The sequence below is a fragment of the Lolium perenne genome, chromosome 4, assembly GCF_019359855.2.
Source record: "Lolium perenne isolate Kyuss_39 chromosome 4, Kyuss_2.0, whole genome shotgun sequence".
In the NCBI taxonomy this organism is placed as follows: Eukaryota; Viridiplantae; Streptophyta; class Magnoliopsida; order Poales; family Poaceae; genus Lolium; species Lolium perenne.
In genome coordinates, this window is record NC_067247.2 from 338,096,225 (window position 1) to 338,117,951 (window position 21,727).

Here is a 21,727-nt window from a genome sequence, read left to right on the forward strand (position 1 = left end):
ATTCTTTTGAATTGGGATGCTTCAGTCTTATGCTCAAAGCCTCAAACACTATGGTTAATTATTGGTTAATCGCCCTTTCGTAGGCCAGCTTGCAAGTTCTATGGACCATATGAGGCAGGTAGCTTTCTAACTGGTAACAGGCAAGCGCATATTTCATGCAACTATGAAACAATGAACCTTATAAGGATCAAAAGAATAAGGTAGTGTGGTCATAGCGCATCCAATTCATACATGCTGCAACCTATGAGGATACGAACATCTAGGATGTTGAGAAGAAGCCAGCTCACTAAGCAGCCTTCAAAAGTTCACATGAAAGGCAAATCATTCACAACATAACCCTCTAGTGCTGGAAAGAAGGTATGCAGAACAAGGGATTGTTTGAGACGGAGTGGCTCGCCAGAAAGGCGGCCATGGAAAGTGGCAACCAATTTTCCATCAATGTCGATCTGAAGTATCTTATAGCCAAACGCGACTAGGACCAGCACAGCTTCATCCGAACACGTCACCAACACATCCCAATCACCATCGAATGTTGGAACTTCAGCAGGCAATCGAATTTGGCACTTGAGAGTCCAGATCTCGTTTTCGTAGTCCTGCAAGACCCAGATACCAATGACTGCTGCTGCATAATTACAGCTAGCCATGGTGAGCATGCCATCCATTTCAAACAGGTTAGCCTCGCCAGGTCCAGGAAGAACCGGAGCTTGCATATGCCTGAATGATTCGGCCGTGGTGTCGAACACCCTTATGATGTCCTTTTTTATGTTCTCAGGTCCCATGTACCAAAGCAGGCTGCCATGGAATAGCATATTTGCTTCGAACATCACTTCCCTCGCCTCGGGCCACCCGATGTGCCTTGGTGGTTCGCAGGAGCCTAGTGTGAAGACGTGACAGCCATCATGAAGGCCATGTGGCAGCTCAGCATTCCTAACCTTGGCCGGGCACGGGTACAGCAGTAATCGGTACTCGCCGGTACTGCGGTGCAGGTACATTCCAGAGACTTCGAAGTCATCAATCTGTCGTAGGGGAGCATATTGACGAGTTGCCGGGTTGCAGATTGCGTAGTGCCTATCGTCCATGTTGTTGGTGCAGAGGATGAGTAGGCTGTCACATGATCGCAGGAGATGCATGTCGTCGAGTCGAGCGATAGATTGCAGCTGGTCGGCGGGGACGAGCCCTGTCTTGTGGTCTAAGGGGATGCCGTCGAAGCGACTGAGAAGGGGGAGCGTGGGCTGGCAGCCGTGGTGGACGACGAGAAATTCGCGGGTGGACGTGGCGCGAAGCCAAGCCCGGCAGACGGCCCGACAGCGGAGAAGGGCTTTGATGTCCAGACGGATGAGGATCTCCCAGATGGCGATCTCATCCGGGAGGCCACGGTGGGGAGGGGCCATGATCGCCGGGCAGGATGAAGACGAGGGGCGTAGGTGCTTCTGCTCGCGGTGGGCAGGTCTTTCTGTTACCCGGAATTTATTTGGGCGATCTCTTGTCTAGTCCGGTCTGGAGTCTGTGTGCGTCTTGGCATAGCCGCATAGGTCGGATGGAAGTCAATTCGTGTTAGCCCAGGTTTCAATATGCCTGCTCTATGGCAATCGTACAAAAGGTGCAAAATCAATCACCTTAGTACCTTTTTTTGGTTGCACTGCTCAGTGTCTAATATTACATCCAGTCGGAATTAATAGACGCGGACTGTACCTAGCGGTGCATATGCTCCGCGTCAATCTAATTGAATTGGAGGGAGTGCCACAGAGGATTACCATTTTGATAGAGGCGTTGCTGCAATCCAGAGCTACGTAATTCTTTGTGCACACGATGGCACCCTGAAGGAGGCAGGCTAGCTAGAACTAGCAAGAGAAAGTGCAGGCGTTGTGGTGGTTGTGGTCGCATACAAAGGATCTGCAAAGAGTCTGTTGTGTTGACCCAGCATTTGGAGAAGAAGCATATGGAGAACCAGAGCAGGAACCTGGACCTGTCTGTAGTCGCTTGTTCTGCAAGGTATGACTATGTTCGTTCTTCTCACTGTCCTTTGCACATGTAGTACGTTTGAGAAAATCACCACGATCTAAAAATGCTGATGCTTCTGCAATGGGATCAGCTTCTCTTGATAGCCCAGCAAAGAACACTGGAGGCATGGCAGCAACATAGCCCGGCAAAAAAAGCACTCGCAACAAGAAGAAATTGTGCCTTTGAGTTGTAGTTCTGTTTACTTTTCGGCATGTGAAACTGCAGTGCGAAAAACACATTTAATGTGTCGTATATGAACTTGTAGCGTGTCAAAAATGTGATCTTGTGTCTTCTATATATACGGAAATAGTTTTGTACACCCACCCTTCTGAACATACTTCTAATTCGCGATCTTTTGTCTTGATAAATGAAAATTATGTTTCTAGACATACTTCTAATTCGCGATCTTTTGTCTTGATAAATGAAAATTATGTTTCTAGATGTTGTCCAAAAGTGAGATATATTAGCACATATCATGCCAAATTTCAGTATACATCATGTCAAAATCCAGGGCTTGTCCAGTTCATCCGCTACCGCCCCACCCCACTCTCTCAAATGGTAGAAGTGATTACAGACTAAGGGCAAGTACAATGCGGGCGCTTAGGCGGCAACGCTAGGATCAGAATTCCGATAGATCGGCAGTTAAGTTTTTTATTCTTCGAACTTCCATGACTTACCGCTCCATTCTTCGCCATCTCCACCACTTCCATGCAATTTGAATATAGACTAATTCTATTGCATCCGATAGATTGAGCAAGTTTGAGGCCTTACTTCATCGCATGTGATTCTGCTGACAGCACATCAAACGCATGATCCAGTTTGTTGTTACAAGCAATGATGAAGTGGCCTTTGTTGTCATGGATAACTCCTCCTGTAGTACCTATTAAGGTGTACTCAGCAAAAGAAGCATATACATATACCCTAACAAAGTCCTTGTGGGGTTTAATCCAATTTGTAGTTACAAGCAATGATTTTACCTTCATACCATTGTGCGTTTGGCAATTACTAATAGGGTTACATTGGTCCGTTATTATGGTAACATCTGAACTATAGTAGTGCAAAAAAATCAATGTTCTACGGTATTTGAAACATCCACTAATGATAATCAACAACAAAAATGTGGTGCTGCCAAAATTAAAACAACACACGCGATGCCTTCTAGTCTTTAACTGAAGTGAGGGGATTACTAGGATTGATTCACCACTGATCAAGATAAGAACCTAATTGTAAGATTCTTTCGGTGCTTCAGCCTTGTGCTCAAAGCCTCAAACACTATGGTTAAATCGCCCTTTCGTAGGCTAACTTGCAAGTTCTATGGACTGTATGAAATAAAGACATGTGGCAGGTAGATTGTTAACTGATAGTAACAGGCAAGCACATATTTCATGCAAAACTATGAAACAGTGAACTTTATAAGCACCAAGAAATAAGCCAGTGTGGCCATAGCGGGTCCAATTTATACATACTACAACTCATGAGGATACGAGCATCTTGGATGTTGAGGAGAAGAAGCTCACTAAGCAGCCTTTACAAGTTCACATGAAAGGCAAACTATTCACAACATAACCCTCTAGTGCAGGAAAGAAGGTATGCGGAACAAGAGATTGTTTGAGACGGAGTAAACCACGACAAAGGCCTTCGCGGTGGAAAGTGGCAACCAACTTGCCATCAATGTCGATCTGAAGTATCCTATAGAGGCCATACAGGACTAGGATGATCACAGCTTCATCCGAAGACGTCACCTGTACATCCCAATTACGGTGGACTTCTTGAAACTGCGCCCTGATATCTTCAGCGGGCAATCGAATTTGGCACTTGCAGGTCCAGATCTCCCTTTCGTAGTCCTGCAAGCCCCAGATATCAATGGCTTCCGCTGCATTGTTAAACTTGGCGAGGATGAGCATGCCATCCATTTCAAACAGGTCAGCGTCGCCGCGATCAATCGGAGCAGCACGCATCTCCGTGAATGATTCTTCCATGGTGTCGAACACCAATATCATGCCCGCTTTGCTGCTCTCAAGTACTTCCATGTACCAATGCAGGTTGCCACGGAATAGCACATTTCTTTCAAGCATCACTTCCTTAGCCTCCGGCCACCCGATGTGCCTTGGTGGTTGGCAGGAGCCCAGTGTGAAGACATAGAAGCCATCATGAAGGCCAGGAGCCAGATTACCATTCATCAACCTGCCCGGGTACAACAGTAGTCGGTACTCGCCAGTATGGCCGTGAGGGTACATTGCTACGACTATGAAATCAGCAATCTGCCGTAGAGGAGCATACTGACGAGTTGCCGGGTTGCAGATTGAGTACTGCCTCTTAATGTCGGCACCACCGTTGCTAATGTCGGTACCGTTGGTGCAGAGGAGGAGGAGGCCGTCGCATGATTGCAGGGGGTGCCTGTGGTCGAGTCGCGCGATAGGTTGCAGCTGGTCGGCGGCGACGAGCCGTGCCCGGTGGTCCAAGGGGATAATGTCTAGTGTCCGGTCGTCGACGTCGCCGTTGTAGCCATCGAGAAGGGGGAGTGTGGGCTGGCGGCCGTGGTGGATGACGAGAAATTCGCGGGTGGACGTGGCGCGAAGCCAGCCCCGGCAGACGGCCCGACAGCGGAGGAGGGCTTTGGGATCCAGACGGATGAGGATCTCCCAGATGGCGATCTCATCGGGGAGGCCGGGGTGGAGAGGGGCCATGGTCGCCGACTCGCCGGGCAGGATGAAGACGAGGTGCGCAGGTGCGTGTAGTGGCGGTGGCTGAGGGCCAGGTCTTTCTGTTTCGCCGAATTTATTTGGGCGGATCTCTTGTCTAGTCCGGTTGGAGTCCGTGTGCGTCTTGGAATAGGTCGGATGGAATCCAATTCGTGTTAGCCCAGGTTTCAATATGCCTGCGATTTTTCTCTTGCTCCCCGTTTATAACACTACAAAAAGAATACACCGATCCATCTCAAAAAGAAAAAAGAATACACCAATCGTACAAATGGTGTACAAAAGCAATCCACCTTAGTACCTTTTTTTAGGTTGCAACCGTACCTAGAGGTGCATATTCTCCGCGTCGATCTAATTGGATCGGAGGGAGTACCACAAAAGATTATCATCTTGATAGAGTGTTCATCTTGATAGTGTTGTTGCAATGCAGAGGTACCTAATTCTTCTGCACACGATGCCACCAAGGAGGCAGGCTAGCTATAGCTAGCAAGAGAAAGTGAAAGTGAAGGCGTTGCGGTGATTGTGGTCGCATATAAAGGGGCTGTAAGGTATTGTTACTAGTACCATGTAGTTACTAGTATCATGTATATGATACTAGTTTATGATATCACCGTACAATGCATAGTACCATGATGTAGTATCATTATATTTAATATTTTGTAAAATCTCAATGTAAATATATGTACATGATATATTTGATATTAAAATTTCTAGTTTTCGGTATGTGCTTATGATATCACTCTCACCTATCTCGTTATTAATTGTTGTACCACATCTAATTTTTATCAGCATGTCACACATGATAATACTTACGATACACTAGTGGAAAATAGGGCTTCCGTGGGAGCCATTTGTCGCGGGCGCGCCTGCACCCGCGACAAATGTGGTGGCCACGTCGCTCCGAATACGGCAGAGTCTTTTGTCGCGGGCCGTATTACGCCCCGCGACAAAAGGGGTAGGAGCGACGTGGCCACCCCTTTTGTCGCGGGTCGTAATACGGCCCGCGACAAAATGGCCATGCCTATATATAGAAGCAGCTAGCCACCCCCCACCTCATTTTTTCCTTGGTGGTGAAGGTGGAGGTGTATGCTAGCTCATTTTTTCTACATGTGCACAAGAGGTGTTTGATGGAATGCTTGTGAGAGGGATGCCACTTGGTTTTATTTGATAATATTTCTCCTCTTTTTGATCCTAAAAGGTTAGCAACTATTTTCTCGACTATATATATATGCATAGTCCGTACAATACTAATTTTAGCTAGGTGATTGCATCTGATACATATATAATTGTACTTATGATGCAGATGAGTCATCCATGGATGTACGGTAACCGATGTGCTCCCGCTTTCCGAGAGGGCGTGAATTCTTTCCTGCTTGTGGCCGAGGCCAACAAGTCGAAGCAAGGTTTTATGTGTTGTCCATGTCTAAAATGTAAGAACGAGAAGGATTACTCTTGCTCAAGAGACATTAAGAGCCACCTGCTTCGGTTTGGATTCATGTCCAGCTATAATGTTTGGACCAAGCACGGAGAAGAAGGGGTTATGATGGAAGACGGCGATGAGGAAGAAGATAATGATGACCAGTACCGATCTATGTTCTCTGAATGCTTTGATACCGCAATGGACGACAATGAAGAAGAAGGAGGTGAAGAACAGGCATCAGATGATCCTGTTGATGACGATCTTCGTCGGGCCATTTCTGATGCAAGAAGAGACTGTGGCACGGATAAGGAGAGGTTACAGTTCGACAAGATGTTAGAGGACCACCACAAATTGTTGTACCCAGGTTGTGAAGATGGGCATAGAAAGCTGGGTACCATATTGGAATTGCTGAAATGGAAGGCAGAGGTCGGTGTGACTGACTCGGGATTTGAGAAATTGATGATAATATTAATGAAGTTGTTTCCAAGAAATAATGAATTGCCCGTCAGTACATATGAAGCAAAGAAGCTTGTCTGCCCTCTAGGATTAGATGTGCAGAAGATACATGCATGCATTAATGACTGTATCCTCTACCGCGCTGAGAAGTACGAGAATTTGAATAAATGTCCGATATGTGGTGCATTGCGGTATAAGATCAGAAAAGATGACCCTGGTGATGTTGAGAGCGAGCCACCCAGGAAGAGGGTTCCTGCGAAGGTGATGTGGTATGCTCCAATAATACCACGGTTGAAACGTTTGTTCAGAAACAAAGAGCATGCCAAGTTGTTGCGATGGCACATGGAAGAACGTAAGAAAGACGCGATGTTGAGGCACCCCGCTGATGGTCGGCAGTGGAGAAACATCGGGAGAGAGTTCCTGAATTTTGCAGGTGAGGCAAGGAACTTATACTTTGGTCTAAGTACAGATGGCATGAATCCTTTTGGGGAGCAGAGCTGCAGTCACAGCACCTGGCCCGTGACTCTATGTATCTACAACCTTCCTCCTTGGTTGTGCATGAAGCGGAAGTTCATTATGATGCCAGTGCTTATCCAAGGCCCAAAGCAACCGGGCAACGACATTGATGTGTACCTAAGGCCATTAGTCGATGAACTTTTGGAGTTGTGGGCCAAACCAGGTGTACGTGTGTGGGATGAGCACACGGAGCAAGAATTTGACCTACGAGCGTTGCTATTCGTAACCATCAATGATTGGCCTGCTCTCAGTAACATTTCAGGACAGACGAACAAAGGATACAATGCATGCACACACTGTTTAGATGAGACTGAAAGTAAATATTTGGGAAAAAGCAGAAAAGTTGTGTACCCGTTCAATCGTCGTTTCCTTCCGCGCAAGCATCCCTTAAGGAAAAAAGGCAAGCATTTCGATGGCGAGGCAGACCGCCGTCCGAAGCCTGTCCCCCGTAGTGGTGCTGATATATTTGACATGGTCAAGGATTTAAATGTTATCTTTGGAAAGGGTCCAGGCAGTCGACCTGTTCCGAAAGACGATGACGGACACGCGCCCATGTGGAAGAAGAAATCTATTTTTTGGGAGCTAGAATATTGGAAAGTCCTGGAAGTCTGCTCTGCAATCGATGTGATGCACCTGACCAAGAATCTTTGTGTGAATATTCTAGGTTTTCTGGGCGTGTATGGAAAGACAAAAGATACACCAGAAGCACGGGAGGACCAGGAACTTCATAAAGGACGAAACGGCAATCATCCGGGGGCAGTGTGTAGGGCCTGCCAGCTACGCTCTTACCAAACAAGAGAAGGAGATCTTTTTTGAAGCCCTATTCAGTATCAAGGTTCCGTCTGGTTTCTCGTCGAATATAAAGGGGATAGTAAATATGAAGGAGAAAAAATTCCAGAACCTGAAGTCCCATGACTGTCACGTGCTTATGACACAATTGCTTCCGATTGGATTGAGGGGACTTCTACCAGAAAATGTTCGACTAGCCATTGTGAAGATATGTGCATTCCTCAACGCAATTTCTCAGAAGGTAATGGATCCAGAAACTTTGTCAGGATTACAGGAAGATGTGGTCCAATGTCTTGTCAGCTTCGAGTTGTTGTTCCCACCATCCTTCTTCAATATTATGACGCACCTCCTCGTTCACCTAGTTGAAGAGATTAGAATTCTCGGTCCTGTATTTCTACACAATATGTTCCCCTTCGAGAGGTTCATGGGAGTCTTAAAAAAATATGTTCATAACCGAGCTAGGCCAGAAGGAAGTATCTCAAAGGGCTACGGAACTGAGGAGGTCATTGAGTTTTGTGTTGACTTTCTTCCTGACCTTAAGCCGATTGGTGTTCCTGAATCTCGGTATGAGGGGAGGCTGACTGGAAAAGGCACACTAGGAAGGAAAGCAACGGTGTGGAGGGACAAGATTTCTTTTAATCAAGCACACTACACAGTTCTATACAATTCCAGCTTGGTGGCTCCGTACATCGAGAAACATAAGAATGTTTTACGAGAAATAAACCCGGGCCAGCCCGAGTCCTTGATTACACGTCAACACATGAATACCTTCGGCAGTTGGTTGCAAAGACATCTCATTAATGACCCATCTGCGGTGGAGCAGCTGTACTTGTTGGCCAGGTTACCATCTTCAAACATATGTACATTCCAAGGGTACGAGATAAATGGGAATACATTTTACACGATCGACCAAGATAAAAAGAGCACCAACCAAAACAGCGGTGTCCGCTTCGATGCAAAAGACGAGAATGGGCAGACCACCACATATTATGGATACATAGAGGAGATATGGGAACTTGACTATGGTCCCACTTTTAAGGTCCCTTTGTTTCGGTGCAAATGGGTGAAGCTCAGCGCTATACATATTGACGATAAGTACGGTATGATAACAGTGGATCCCAACAATCTTGCATACAGACGAGCCTTTTGTCCTAGCCAGCGAGGTGGCTCAAGTTTTCTACGTGAAGGACATGTCTAGCAAATCAAGAAAAAGAAATCAACAAAAGAATACATCAACCGAGGAGCCAAAGCGCCACATAGTTCTTTCGGGGAAAAGAAACATCGTGGGAGTGGATGACAAGACAGACATGTCAGAAGATTATAATAAGTTTAAAGAAATTCCGCCCTTCACGGTGAAAATTGACCCAAGCATCTTGCTAAATGATGAAGATTTTCCATGGCTACGGCGTAGAAGATCACAACACTAGATGGCGATGTAATAATGTATTCTTCATATATAGTTCCCAAGACAATCTCTACATTTATGTAATAATGAGAACCCTTTCCCCAACACTGTTAGAGGAGACGGAGTCTTTCACGGGCTTGCATGGAAATTTTCCCGAGGAGCAGCTTCCGAAGATGCCGTAGGGCGTGTGCACCAACGACATCTTCGAGAAGCTGCGCCACGGGAGATTTCCCAACCCTTTCCTTCATCCATGGGAATGAAACTGTAGCTTGGCTTGTTGATCTGCTTGGCAAGGCGTAGCGATGCTCCTTTTATATGCACGGCACCGCTTCTACTTTGTCTTATTCCTTCGACAGGCCGTCGTGCGCTACATGCTTTCTCTCAGCGAGCAGAGCGTCCACCCACGCGTCCTTATCCTGCCGACACCTTTAGTCGCGGTTGCAGCCACCAACCGTGACAAAAGGTTACCGACACATCCTTATCCTGCTGACAGCTTTAGTCGCGGTTGCAGCCACCAACCGTGACAAAAGGCCCTCCTAGATAAGCCTCCCCCAGTATTTTGTCGCGGTTTGAGCCTCCACCCGGGATGAAAGTTTCGCGCGCCACTTCGTTCCCGCCTATTTTCTTCCCGCATTCCCGCCATTTTTCCACTATATATATGTAGGCTTGGACTCATATCTGCAAACCTCATCACTCTCTCCCATGGCTTCCATCGTATGTCTAACACCCCGGGAGGCGGAGGCGCTTTGCGCCTCGAACTACCCCTGCCCGCCCGGCTACCGCGTCCCGACCGGCTGGTTGCTGAGCGTCGGAGGCGTACCGGTCCCTCCTATCCCTCTTGGTGTGCCACGCGAGATGGCCATCACGAACCACTACTATTTCGAGCTCACGCCTGAGCAGCGGAGGAATCCCCAGTGGCATCCCGACTACAGCCCGACTTGGGACAGCTTCTTCATCAATCGGCGTGAGAGGGCGGTTGCCAGGTACGAGGAGGACGGCCCGCCTCCTTCGAACTTCAACGAGGCCGGCCGTCGGATGTGGTGGCGCGGCCGGACTCTCCAGAGCGTCCTGGCCTATCGTGGCCCCCGCCTGCGCTACCCTCAATCCCAGCCCACGCGTGCTCACCCGCCGAGGTTGGACAACCGCGACCCCGATGCTAGCGACGATGACGTCGGTGACTATGATGACTACAGTGGCGAGTATTATAGGGCTAGGCACGACTATGATTGAATGGCTCCAACATTCGTATCTGGCCATGTATCTTAATTTTCAGTTGAGCTCTGTACTTTAATTTCAGTTCAGTCGTAATAAATTTCATGTCAACCACTTTATTGAACAAACAACCGTCAACGACTTTATAAACTAAATTTAAACTAATAGAACCGACAACGACTTTATTGAAATTACAATAAAATAGATAAATTACTAGTCTAGTCTCAGTCGTCGTCGGAGGTTGTCTCCGTCCAAATGGCATCCCACCGAGGGTCGTCTTCGGTCCAAGTTGTATTCGGTTTCTCGAGCTCGAAGTTGGCGACGGCCCGACGGTGGCGTCTATTGGACCTGCGTTGTGCCCTAAGGATAGCGAAGAACGCGTCGGTGTTGTCGACGTCGTTGGGGAACTGCGCCCTCCACTGGCGCATCAACTGCTCGTCGTGCTCGGCGATGGCGATCCTGCGCTGCACCTGGCGGTGCCGTCGACGGTCCTCGTCGTCGACGAGGCACGGCGGTGGCGCGAGGAACTCTGCCTCCTCTAGTGATTCAACATCCGGGAAGTTCATGTCGCGCCGTGGCCGCCGAAAACGCCACGCCGCCGCGTCGTAAGCGCGCGCCGCCAGCTCCGGCGTGTTGTACGTGCCGAGGGTGAGGCGGAAGACACCGGCGCGTATCTCGGCGTAGAACCTACCACTCGGACGCGCTCGAACGCCACGGAAACCGGACGCCCCTCGACGACGTGGAGGCATCCCGGAGATGAATGAGCAGAGGCGGTGGAGACGTGTGGTTGCGCCCGCACTCGTCGCTCTATATAGCGCACGCGGGCAGCGACGGGGCGAGGCACGTGGAAGCGGCGCCGACACGTGGCGAGGCACGTGTAAGCTACGGCTACACACGTCGCACGCGGGCAGCGACGGGGCGAGGCACGTGGAAGCGGCGGCGACACGTGGCGAGGCACGTGTAAGCCACGGCTACACACGTCGCACGCCGGCAGCGACGGGGCGAGGCGCGTGGAAGAGGCGGCTACACGTGGCGAGGTGAAACCTTACTCGGTGTCACTCCGCATATCATTAGGGGTGAAACATACACGACTATGTTCATTGTGAGATGCAACTAGTTATATGGATGTCACATTCATGTTCATTGTATTTTTCTGACAAATTTTCATATATAACACTTTTCTATTTGATTTACCATTTAAAAGTTATTGAAATAAGAAAAAACAAAAAAGAAAAAAAGAAAAAAGAAAAAAAAAACAGAGCTGATCCGTGTCCAACGGCTCCAGGCCGTTAGATTCGGAGCGCACGGATCGGCCAAAAGGGCCTTTTGTCGCGGGCGGTGGCTCAACCCGCGACAAAAGACCCCCCCCCCCCTTTTGTCGCGGGTTGAGCCACCACCCGCGACAAAAGACCCCGCCAGTATATAAACTCCGCGCGTCGCGGGCCAAGCCAGAACCCGCGACAACCAGGAGGCCAACCTAGTTTTTGTGCCGCCAGGCTACCGGATTGCGCCGCCGCCGACGCCCTCAGCTGCCGTTCGCGCGCTCCTCCGCCGACGCTCCGTCGCCGCCGGCGCTGCGCGCTCCTCCACCGACGCTCTCCATCGCCGCGCGCCTCCTCTGCCGCCTCGACTGCAGCGCCGCCGCCAACGCCTCGGCCGGGCCGCCACCGCCTAGACGCGCCGCCGCGCCTCGGCACCGCTGCAAAGGTAGCGCGCCGGCTGGCACCCCCGCTGCCTCTGCCGAGCTGGAGCTCGTTTTTTTTTTGTTTTTTTGTATATTTTTTTTGTATAGTTTTTTTGTATAGTTAATTAGTTTATGTTAGTAATTAGTATGGTTAGTATAGTTTAATTAGTATAGTTAGTATAGTTAGTATAGTTTTAGTTAGTATAGTTTTAGTTAGTATAGTTTTTAGGTTTAGTTAGTATAGTTTTAGGTTTTGTTAGTATAGTTTTAGGTTTTAGTTTTTATTTCATTTGTTTTATGTAATTAGTAGTTAGTTTAATAGTTAGTTAGTTAGTATATGTATTTAGTTTAGTTTTTTAGTATATGTATTTAGTTAGTTATTTAGTGTATTTAGTTATAGTTAGTTCAAAATTAATCGCCCTCGACTCCCTCTCGAGAACACCCCCGACGCCGACACCGGCCCTCTCCTCTCCCTCTCGCGCAATCGCTCCCTCTCCCTCTCGCGATCACTCGACGCTGCAACTCCCCTCTCTCTCCCTCTCCTCTAACTCTCGCAAACACCCCCGACGCCGACACCGGCCCACTCCTCTCCCTCTCGCGCAATCGCCCTCGTCCCGTGCTCCCTCTCCCTCTCGCGATCACTCGACGCCGCAACTCCCCTCTCTCTCCCTCTCCTCTACCTCTCACGAACATCCGAGCCTCTCGCAAACACGCGTCGCCGACACCCTCTCCCTCTCGCAAACAAGCGTCGCCGACACCCAATCCCTCTCGCAAACACGCGTCGCCGACACCCTCTCCCTCTCGCAAACACTTGTCGCCGATTAGGGTTAGGGTTTGGTTTGTGTTTGATTAGGGTTAGGGTTTGGTTTGTGTTTGATTAGGGTTAGGGTTAGAACATGTACTTATCGATTTAATTCTTTTGCAGAAACAATGGATCCATTCGAACGGGACTTGGAACAGGAAGACATGTTCGTGGACATAATCCGCGATGGTACAGAAGCCGACCGAGAAGACCGCGACTCCGGTGATGGAGAAGCCCGCGGCTCCGGTGATGGACAAGCCGACGGCTCCGGTCATGGAGAAGCCGACGGCTCCGGTGACGGAGAAGCCGACGGCTCCGGTGACGGAGAAGCCGACGGCTCCGGTCATGACGAGGTATTAATGGAATTCTATATGTACATATGTATTGAGGCATTAGTATAGAGGCATTAATGCAATTCTATATGTATTCTCTTAGGCCTCCGAAGATAAGATAGAGAAACGAGGCCCGGCAAAGAAGTTGACCAAAAAAGACCACTTCACAATTGAAGCTATATCACCGGAAGGCCAACCGGTGGTACCCGCGAATGTCGGAGTGAAATTTAAAAATCAGTGCGGAGTTGTGGTTAGAGATCTTATCCCGATCACTGTCAGAGAATGGAACAAGACCAAGAATGTGTCCGAAAATCAGGTTGCCGATAGGTACAAAGACACACTTTTCAGCGACCTCATGGCACATTTCACTTTGCCAGATTTGGGATCGGAGTCTGAGAATGCTAAGCAGCGGGCGCTAGTGAAGAAATGGGCTCTTAAGAAGATGGGGGAACTTTTCCGGGCGTATAAGAACCGGTTATGGAAAAATTATAAGAAAGACAAGAAGCCTCCATTATTTGAGAACTACCTAGCGAAGCAGGAGCATAACTGGGAAGAATTTGTGAGGTACAAAGAATCAGAGGAGGCTGTGAACCTGTCAACGGAAAACAAGAAGAATGCAAGCGAAAAGAAATATCACCATCATACGGGGCGAGGGGGCTACGGAGTAGCCATGCCTAAGTGGGATGCACAAGAGGCTGAGATGGAGCTGAACGGGATCACTCCAGAACCCACGCGAGAAGGATGGGACACTAGGGCTCGAAATTGGTTCCTCGCGCATGGCTGTGAGTATGACATGAAGACAGGGAACATTGTTGAAAGTGACACCAGGGTTAGGGTACCCAGGCAAAAATGGATTGAAGTGACGACAGATATAAAGGCGGGAAAACTAAAGTTTGCTCCCGATAGAGAGAAAGACTTGCTGACGCTTGTCCTCGGTAATCCTGAGAAGGGAGGACGAACAAGAGGCTTCGCCCTAGTGTTCCGTGGTTGCTTGGGTTTCCGGCCGACGCGGAGACTTATAGAAGCCGAGCGAGAGCTAAACAACGCCAGCTGGAGGTGCAGAATGACCGGATGGCCGAGTTCCAACGCCGACTTGACCAGCAGCAGCGGGAGCTTCAGCAGCAGCAGCGGGAGCTTCAGCAGCAGCAGCGGGAGCTTCAGCAGCAGCAGCGGGAGATAAATGAACTAAAAGGACAGCGCCCGCCAGATAATACCGCTGACATATCTCAGCGACGAGACAGCAGCGTGGCCGACTCGGAGGCCCCTCCTACACGGATGATGATAGATGCCGGTCCTGGCGACCCCTTGGATGGAATCAAGGAGCAAACACCTTGTGATCTCCATGAGGTGTTCAGGAAGGTTTCTGTTAAGGTGGCGGTCGGCTATGTCTTACCGGCATTTGGACCTGAAGGTGAGCTGGCAACATGGCATGGCAATCCGATTCCAGCTGGCTATGCTCGTGTCGGGGTGGATTCAGTTGTCCCATCGTGGGAGACATTGGAGCTCGATATCCCTGGAGGTGATGGGGGGCTTACGATCGAGAGAGGTCTTTGGGAGAAATCATTCTCTGGGAAAAGAAGAACATCAGGCTGCCAGGCTGGGTAGCACCTAGTACCAGTCGTCCCAGCAGGTCACCATCACCTCCTCCAGGTGATCGCAGGCCACCATCACCTCCTCCTACTGATCACATGTCGCCACCATCACCCCGTGGGCACGACGTCGACCACAACATCGGTAGTCCATCTCCATCTCCAGCGCCGCCGCCTCCGCCCACTAAGACTCGGAATGCACCCAGCCGGAAGCGTTTCAAGAGTCCTGTCCGCAAGATGTCGCCCCTCCCAAAAGTACCAAAGGTTCCTCCCCCCCCGTCCTTACGATCGTACCCCGGAGGAAAATGATGCCATTGTTAAGAAATACAATTATGATTTTTTTCATAAGCCAAAACCTCCAGCGCCAGAGCCATACACAGAGAACCAAAAAGAATATGATACTAGATTTATTAACACACCATCGCAGTATGAGTTACACGAGAAGAAGGATGACTATACACGCACTCTTGTGAAGGTAATTGACCAAAAGAAGGATGAAAAGGCTAAGGAGAAGGACATTGCTGGCACGAGCAAATCATCAGCTAGAAGTGCAGCTGAGAAAAAGTCAAGTTCAACAAGTGCACCCCTCAATGCCAAGCAAACGATAACAGGCAAAAAGAGAAAGGAAGTTCCCCTCCTCGGTGCTCAGCCCAAACAATCGATCCCAGCACTCAAAGTGCTTAATGTTCCCAAGGTGTACCAGGAACATGGTGGTATCGATATGGAAGAAGCTGCAAGGCTAGCGGCTGCTTGTTCAGTTACCGTGGAGGAATTGCTACTTGCAGCAGATGCTGCACTACCCATTGCTGATATAGCTCCTAAATTTGTCTACGGGGCCGACTTGGTCAGCAGAGAGCAGCTGCATAAACTGCCAACACATATGCGGAATTTGCATCAGTGGTACCTTGATGCATGCAAGGAGAACATAATGTACATCGTGGCGAGTATACCATGGGAATATTACTACCGAAAGGAGGAGATCCATATTGAGATGAATGAACTACGGCGATTATTCAATCTAGATGCCCTCGACAAATCTCTCATGAGTTGCTATCGCTTGTAAGTTGTTAACTACATATAAGTTCATTTTCATTCAGTTCATGTTCGTTTTCATTGCATATATATACTCATTATATCTTATGTGTTCTCTTATGCAGACTGAAGATCAGTGAATGCAAAAGTAATAATATTATCAATGTTGGGTTTATTGACCCAGATAAAATACATGTTGAAACGGTGAAGCATAAACACGAAGAAACGGGGGGAAACCTACTAAGGTTTTTGGGGGAGCAATATTTCTGTGATTCAATATTGTTTCCTTACAACTACGAGTGAGAGTCTTAATGATCTTTTATGCACATTCAATTTTTCTTACTCGATGTTAAGTGTAATTCCTGACGTATATGCATAACATGTGCAGCTTCCACTGGATTCTACTAGACATTCAACCTGATAAGGGAATAGTTGAAGTAAAAGACCCACTGAGTAGAGGCGTGGACTGGTTCCAGGACTTGCAGAAGTTGCTCCAAGTGTAATTTCCTTCATCGCTGCACTTTATCTTTCGTGAGATATCAATTAATTATCCACTCATTCAATCATTCTTTTGCCTGGCAGGGCTTGGCAAGCTTTGAAGAATCATCATAAGGAGATTACCTTTGCAAAGAAGCTAACATTTACTCCTGTACCGTGCCCCCAGCAGCCACAAGGGATGAATCTATGTGGATACTACATTTGCGAGTCCATTCGCATGTTAACCACTGAGAAGCAGAACAAAAATAAATTCGACGTAAGCAATAACATTCACAAATTTATTTATTATCATCAATATTTCGTTATCAAGACTGATATAGTCATACTCATCTCATTTTCGTATATAGGTCGACTTCATGCGGGACAGACTCCAACCAAAGGAACACGCACTAGGAATCGCGGAGGAACTGGCGGGACTTTTGGTTAGAGAAGTAATAAACAACAAAGGCTTGTTTAGTCCAAATAGATGCTCTACCTCCAAATAGACGGTCGTTAGTACCGCTTGTCGATCGTGAGCTCCATGTATATATGTAGGGAATCTACGAATATGTGTAAGGGGAATCGACTTTTGCTTCCAATATTTGTTTGATCGATCTATATATATATATATAATGAATGAACGTGTACAACTTCTAGTAGCGTACAAATATATGCAACTTTTATTTTCGAACGAAAAAAATGAAATAACAGGCGGTCGGTGGCGGGGGGGGGGAGGGGTGCTGCACCCCTCAAACCCTAAAGCAGCAGCGTTGTGCGCGCGCCACGTAGAGGGCCTTTTGTCGCGGGTGGTAATACCGCCCGCGACAAAAGGGCCTGTGCCCTGCGCGCCCCGCGGCTGCCACGTGGTGAACCTTATGTCGCGGGTCGTAAGCGACCCACGACAAAAGGCCTACCTTTTATCGCGCCTTGCTTGTCGCGGATGGCCGCCCGCGACAAAAGGCCCTTACCACCCGCCACAAAAGGCCTGCTTTCCACTAGTGATACTCCCACTATGAATAGTTTTATGTAGCTAGCATTTGGAAAAGCAGCATATGGAGAACCAGAAGGAACCTGAACCGGTAGTCGCTAGTTCTGCAAGGTATGCCTACGCTATGTTCATTCTTCTCACTGTCCTTTGCACATATAGTCCTTTGAGAAAATGTAACGGTCCAGAATAATACCTCTATTAGATTTGCCATGGTTTTTGTTTTATACATCATCATATCATCATGCATATTATTGTACCCAAAAGTAATTTTATTAAACCCTGTTTTATTACAAAATTATTCTCTCTCTTTATCCTAAAATGAAAACCATATTTTTTCTGCTTATCCCAAAATGGTTTTAAACAAAACAGGAAAAACAATAAAAAATGTTTTAAATAAAAAAGAAAGGGAAGAGGCAGCCCCAGCCAACCGACCAGGCCAAGTCGGCAGCCCAACCATCCGATCCACCTAGCCCATCTAGCCCACCCGGAGAAACCCTAACTACCCAGCCCTCCTACCCCCTCCGTCTCGGTTTATAGATATTGCACTTATTTCTAGATTGCTAATTTCACAAACGTAATATAACATATATAACATATGTACTACAAAATATATATCATTAGAAAGCTCAGATCTTATATTTTCTAATGGTATAATTTTTATAGTATAAAATAAATATTGTATTGGTAAATTGATGATCTTGGGATACGCCGTACGCGTAGTCTCTGTAAAGTGGGACGGAGGTACTATATCCTTTTTCCACTCCACGCCCCCGCTGTCGGCCTCTTTCCTTCACCAACAATGCTACACCCGCGGGCAAACTCTTACGAAAAATTATCACGGATGGACGTGGAATCAAAGCATTTTCGTTCCTTCACCCCCTCCACTCTTTCTCTCTCTCTCTCTCTCTAAGCCTCTCTCTGCCCCGACCCGAGCGCGCTTCGTCCCAGCCACCGGCGAATCTCCCCTTTCCCCGTCGCCTCCACCTCCTCCTCTCCACGCTGCGAGCCCGTCGTCCGCCGCCACCTCGTGCTCCTCCGGCCGCGCCTTCCTTGTCCCGCGCCGCCCGCGCCTCTGCTCGGCCTAGTGTTATAAAAGCGACAAGAAAATAACGAAGAACGAAACAAGAACACACGCAGGGGACACAAGATTTAACGTGGAAAACCCCTTCCAACACAGAAGAGGAAAAAAACCACGGGCGCCAGCCAGCAAAACTACACTATATCGGGGGGTGTTTATAAACGCCGTGGGTTATCTTATATTCTGATAAACCCTAGCCGGCGGTTTACAAAATGTATATATAGGCGGTGCCAACGATCCGTACGGGCCTCGCTCCGCTCGTCAGAATTAGCCTCCCTTTAGTATATGAATTTGGATCACAATATACGGCCCTGCTCTCTCCGGCGCCTTCTCGAGCTCACCACGACGGGCTCGCCAGTTGCCACGACAGGCTCGTCGACCAAGCGCGCCTCCCTGCTGCTCCTTCCTTCTCCCCGGCGTCGCCTACACGAGCTCGTTCCCGAGCGGGTCTCCCCGAGCAGCGTGTCACTGCTGCCCTCTTCTGCGTGTTCCCGAGCGCCTCAGCGCGTCTGCGAGGTCCGCCCCGACCTCGCCACGTTCGCATCGCCACCGAGCCGCTGTTTTAGCTTTCTGCGTGCAGCAACGTCACAACATCAACGCCCCGGCGCCCATGTCCTGCTCGAGTTCTTGTCCGACCTGCCTGCGTCGCCTCCGCACCCTGCTCCTGCCGACATCGGATTGTCGCCAAGGCTGTTGTTTTCCCCTGGTTCGAGTGCCAGCTCTAGCAGCAGCAGTCAACGATGCATGGGCTGATGTTTCTTCAAGGTCGTTGCCCAGCTGCTATGCCTTAGTCCCCGCATGTGCCTTGTTTCGTAATGTGCTCACAACCGTGTTTGCTTGTCGTTGCTGGACTACAGTTTGCTCTCGTCGACGCGTATACCTCATGGTGTTGTTCAAAATCCTCCTCGGTGTCAACCCGTACCCATGTTCTGCAACGAGAAACCCAAGCTCGATACCTCCATTTCATGGACACCACCCGAAGAACACCACTATGGACTCAGGTTTGCCATCGACAAATCGAAGCTGGAACACCAAGAAGACCAAGACCTTGGCTTCATCTTCTTCATCTTCAATCCGGCGACCATCTTTGTTCCGATACCGTGAAAACCCAACCCTAACGAAACCTGTTTTATAAATATGGCATCTATCTTATTGCATCAAAATCATGTTGCACGTATTGCATATGTGGTTGTTCGGGTTAAATAGTGATCCACCTAATAATTAAATACGGAATTGTGCGCGAATTATTCATTATGCCCCGGTTTCATTTAAATTTGCGTAGATTACCCATGCCATATTTATGACATGCTAATAACATTTAATATTACAGGGTAGAAAAATAAATCAAACCTAATAGTTGTTTGCCCGGACTCCGGTTCTGATTAATTTGGATAAGTTGCATCGCATCATCGTTGACATGTCATGCATATCATATCCTGAGCATGCTGATTCTTTTGCCATAGTAGTAAGTCTTGCATCTGTTGTTTGTTCCGGCATTTGGTTCTTCTCGGATAGGATCACGAAATGTTGATGTGAGATACGATAAGTTCTTCAACAACTTTTCATAGGCGAGGCCACCTCCTTCACCTATTTTACAGTTTTCACCTATTTTACAGTTTTACTCTCGTTGCTCTCCTGCTATCTTTATGTTGTGTTTCTGATCGAGAATAGTGTCCTATTCAACCTTTACCCATATGAGCCGCATTACCTCTCCGCTACATATAGCTGTTGTTTGTTGTTTGAACCTTGCGAGTAATAGCGCGTGTATAGCGTTCTGTTGTTTATCTCGATATGTTATCGGGATATGTTGGGTTGTTGGGAGGATATCACATGCTATATCAGTTGGTGGAGATACTCATGGTTTACTTAATGTTAACAACCAAAATTGCTAAGCAGTGGCATCTGTGAGCCCCTTTGCGAAAGCATCGGATCTTTGTCTCGCTAACGTACCCTAGGACCCGAGTTCTTATTATCTGTTTCAAAATTGAGCACTCTACCCGTGCGTGGGTATTACTACTGGGAACCTCCTCACCTATTACCTTTTCTCAAGTATGTTGAAAAGGGGGGGCACAACCTTGATGCCTATGCCATGTATGTCATGCTTTACTTACTGTTGCATTCGGGTGTTACCTATTGTTGTTCATATTATGTATTGTACCTTGCGGAACGTTTAGCGAAGCACCTGGTTTGCACACCTAGCCGTTAACGCAAACTGACGTGGGCATTACCCTTCGGGTAACCGATATTGTCTTACCCCGTTCAGTTCAACTGGAGGCCCATGAAGATACTCGATGGCAAGGCGGGCTACTAGGACGGCGCTGGAGAAGATTCCTTGAAGAACAAGACATAGAAGAGCCGAACAAGGAAAGTTTAGAGCTAGGTCTTTTGTAAACCTAGTCGTACCCGGACAGACCTCTTGAGACCTGGCCTCCTATATAAAGGCCAGGAGAGGGGCTGCCGAGGGACACAACCAATCTTAGCAACTTTAGCCACCAAAAAGTCTAGAGATAGGTCGCCGTAGCACTTAGCCTCTCGACAAGATTACAGCCGAAACCTTCGGCACCCCATTTTAACCCAATATTTTCATAATCAAGATCAGACAGGCAGGACGTAAGGGTTTTACCTCATCGAGGGCCCCGAACCTGGGTAAATTGTTCTCCCCGCTTGTCTATTCACCGATGTCTCGTGTCAGCCTACAGGATTCCATCAACCCTAAGCCCCAATCGGAGGGCATTGCCGAGGAGTACCCTCGACAATTGGCGCCGTCTGTGGGAAGTCTGTCGGCACAAGGAAATTCATCGGTAGTACCAGTCACGTTTGCGGCGTTTGTGCTCGAATCATCAACACCGTCAAATCCAAAAGATTCAGTCCGCTGCGGGTCCTTCGAGTTCGTACCACACACCGAGGCGTCGCGCCTGATCTCTGCAGAATCGTGCGGCAACATGGATACTACTTTCGGTGGTGTCCACTTCATCGTTGACTCCGAAGGGTTTCTTCGCCTCCCTAGGTTTAGCGCGTCAAGGCCAAGGACTTCGGTTCCAGAAGGAGCCACTCCAGCGGCAACCCCGGCAGTCCCATCTAGAAGCACGCAAGAAGGCAGCCGAAGCAGTTCGACATCATGACGGAACAAAGAAAGAGACGAAGGGACTCGCGTCGTGAAGAGAAAGAACGAATCGCGACTCGTCCTCATCAGTACGAACAAGGATGCCACAACACACAATCGAACAAGGGTCGCACTCGCGCACCT

General features: G+C 48.4%; 2 protein-coding genes across 2 annotated transcripts; both read right to left on the reverse strand.

The window, feature by feature from the left end:
• Positions 1–305: 305 nt before the first annotated feature.
• LOC127347915 (F-box protein At5g49610-like) lies at positions 306–1,391 on the reverse strand. Its single transcript, XM_051374050.1, has one exon. It carries the CDS (start codon positions 1,389–1,391, stop codon positions 306–308), a length of 1,086 nt encoding a protein of 361 aa, XP_051230010.1.
• Positions 1,392–3,536: 2,145 nt separating this feature from the next.
• On the reverse strand, positions 3,537–4,688 carry LOC127347917 (F-box protein At5g49610-like). Its single transcript, XM_051374051.1, has one exon. The coding sequence runs from the start codon at positions 4,686–4,688 to the stop codon at positions 3,537–3,539; it is 1,152 nt and encodes a 383-aa protein (XP_051230011.1).
• Between the last annotated feature and the right edge of the window lie 17,039 nt (positions 4,689–21,727).

What these genes read in the sequence shown, in the direction of transcription:
- LOC127347915 (XM_051374050.1), bottom strand. Translation starts at nt 1,391, where the DNA reads ATGGCCCCTCCCCACCGTGGCCTCCCGGATGAGATCGCCATCTGGGAG.
- LOC127347917 (XM_051374051.1), bottom strand. Translation starts at nt 4,688, where the DNA reads ATGGCCCCTCTCCACCCCGGCCTCCCCGATGAGATCGCCATCTGGGAG.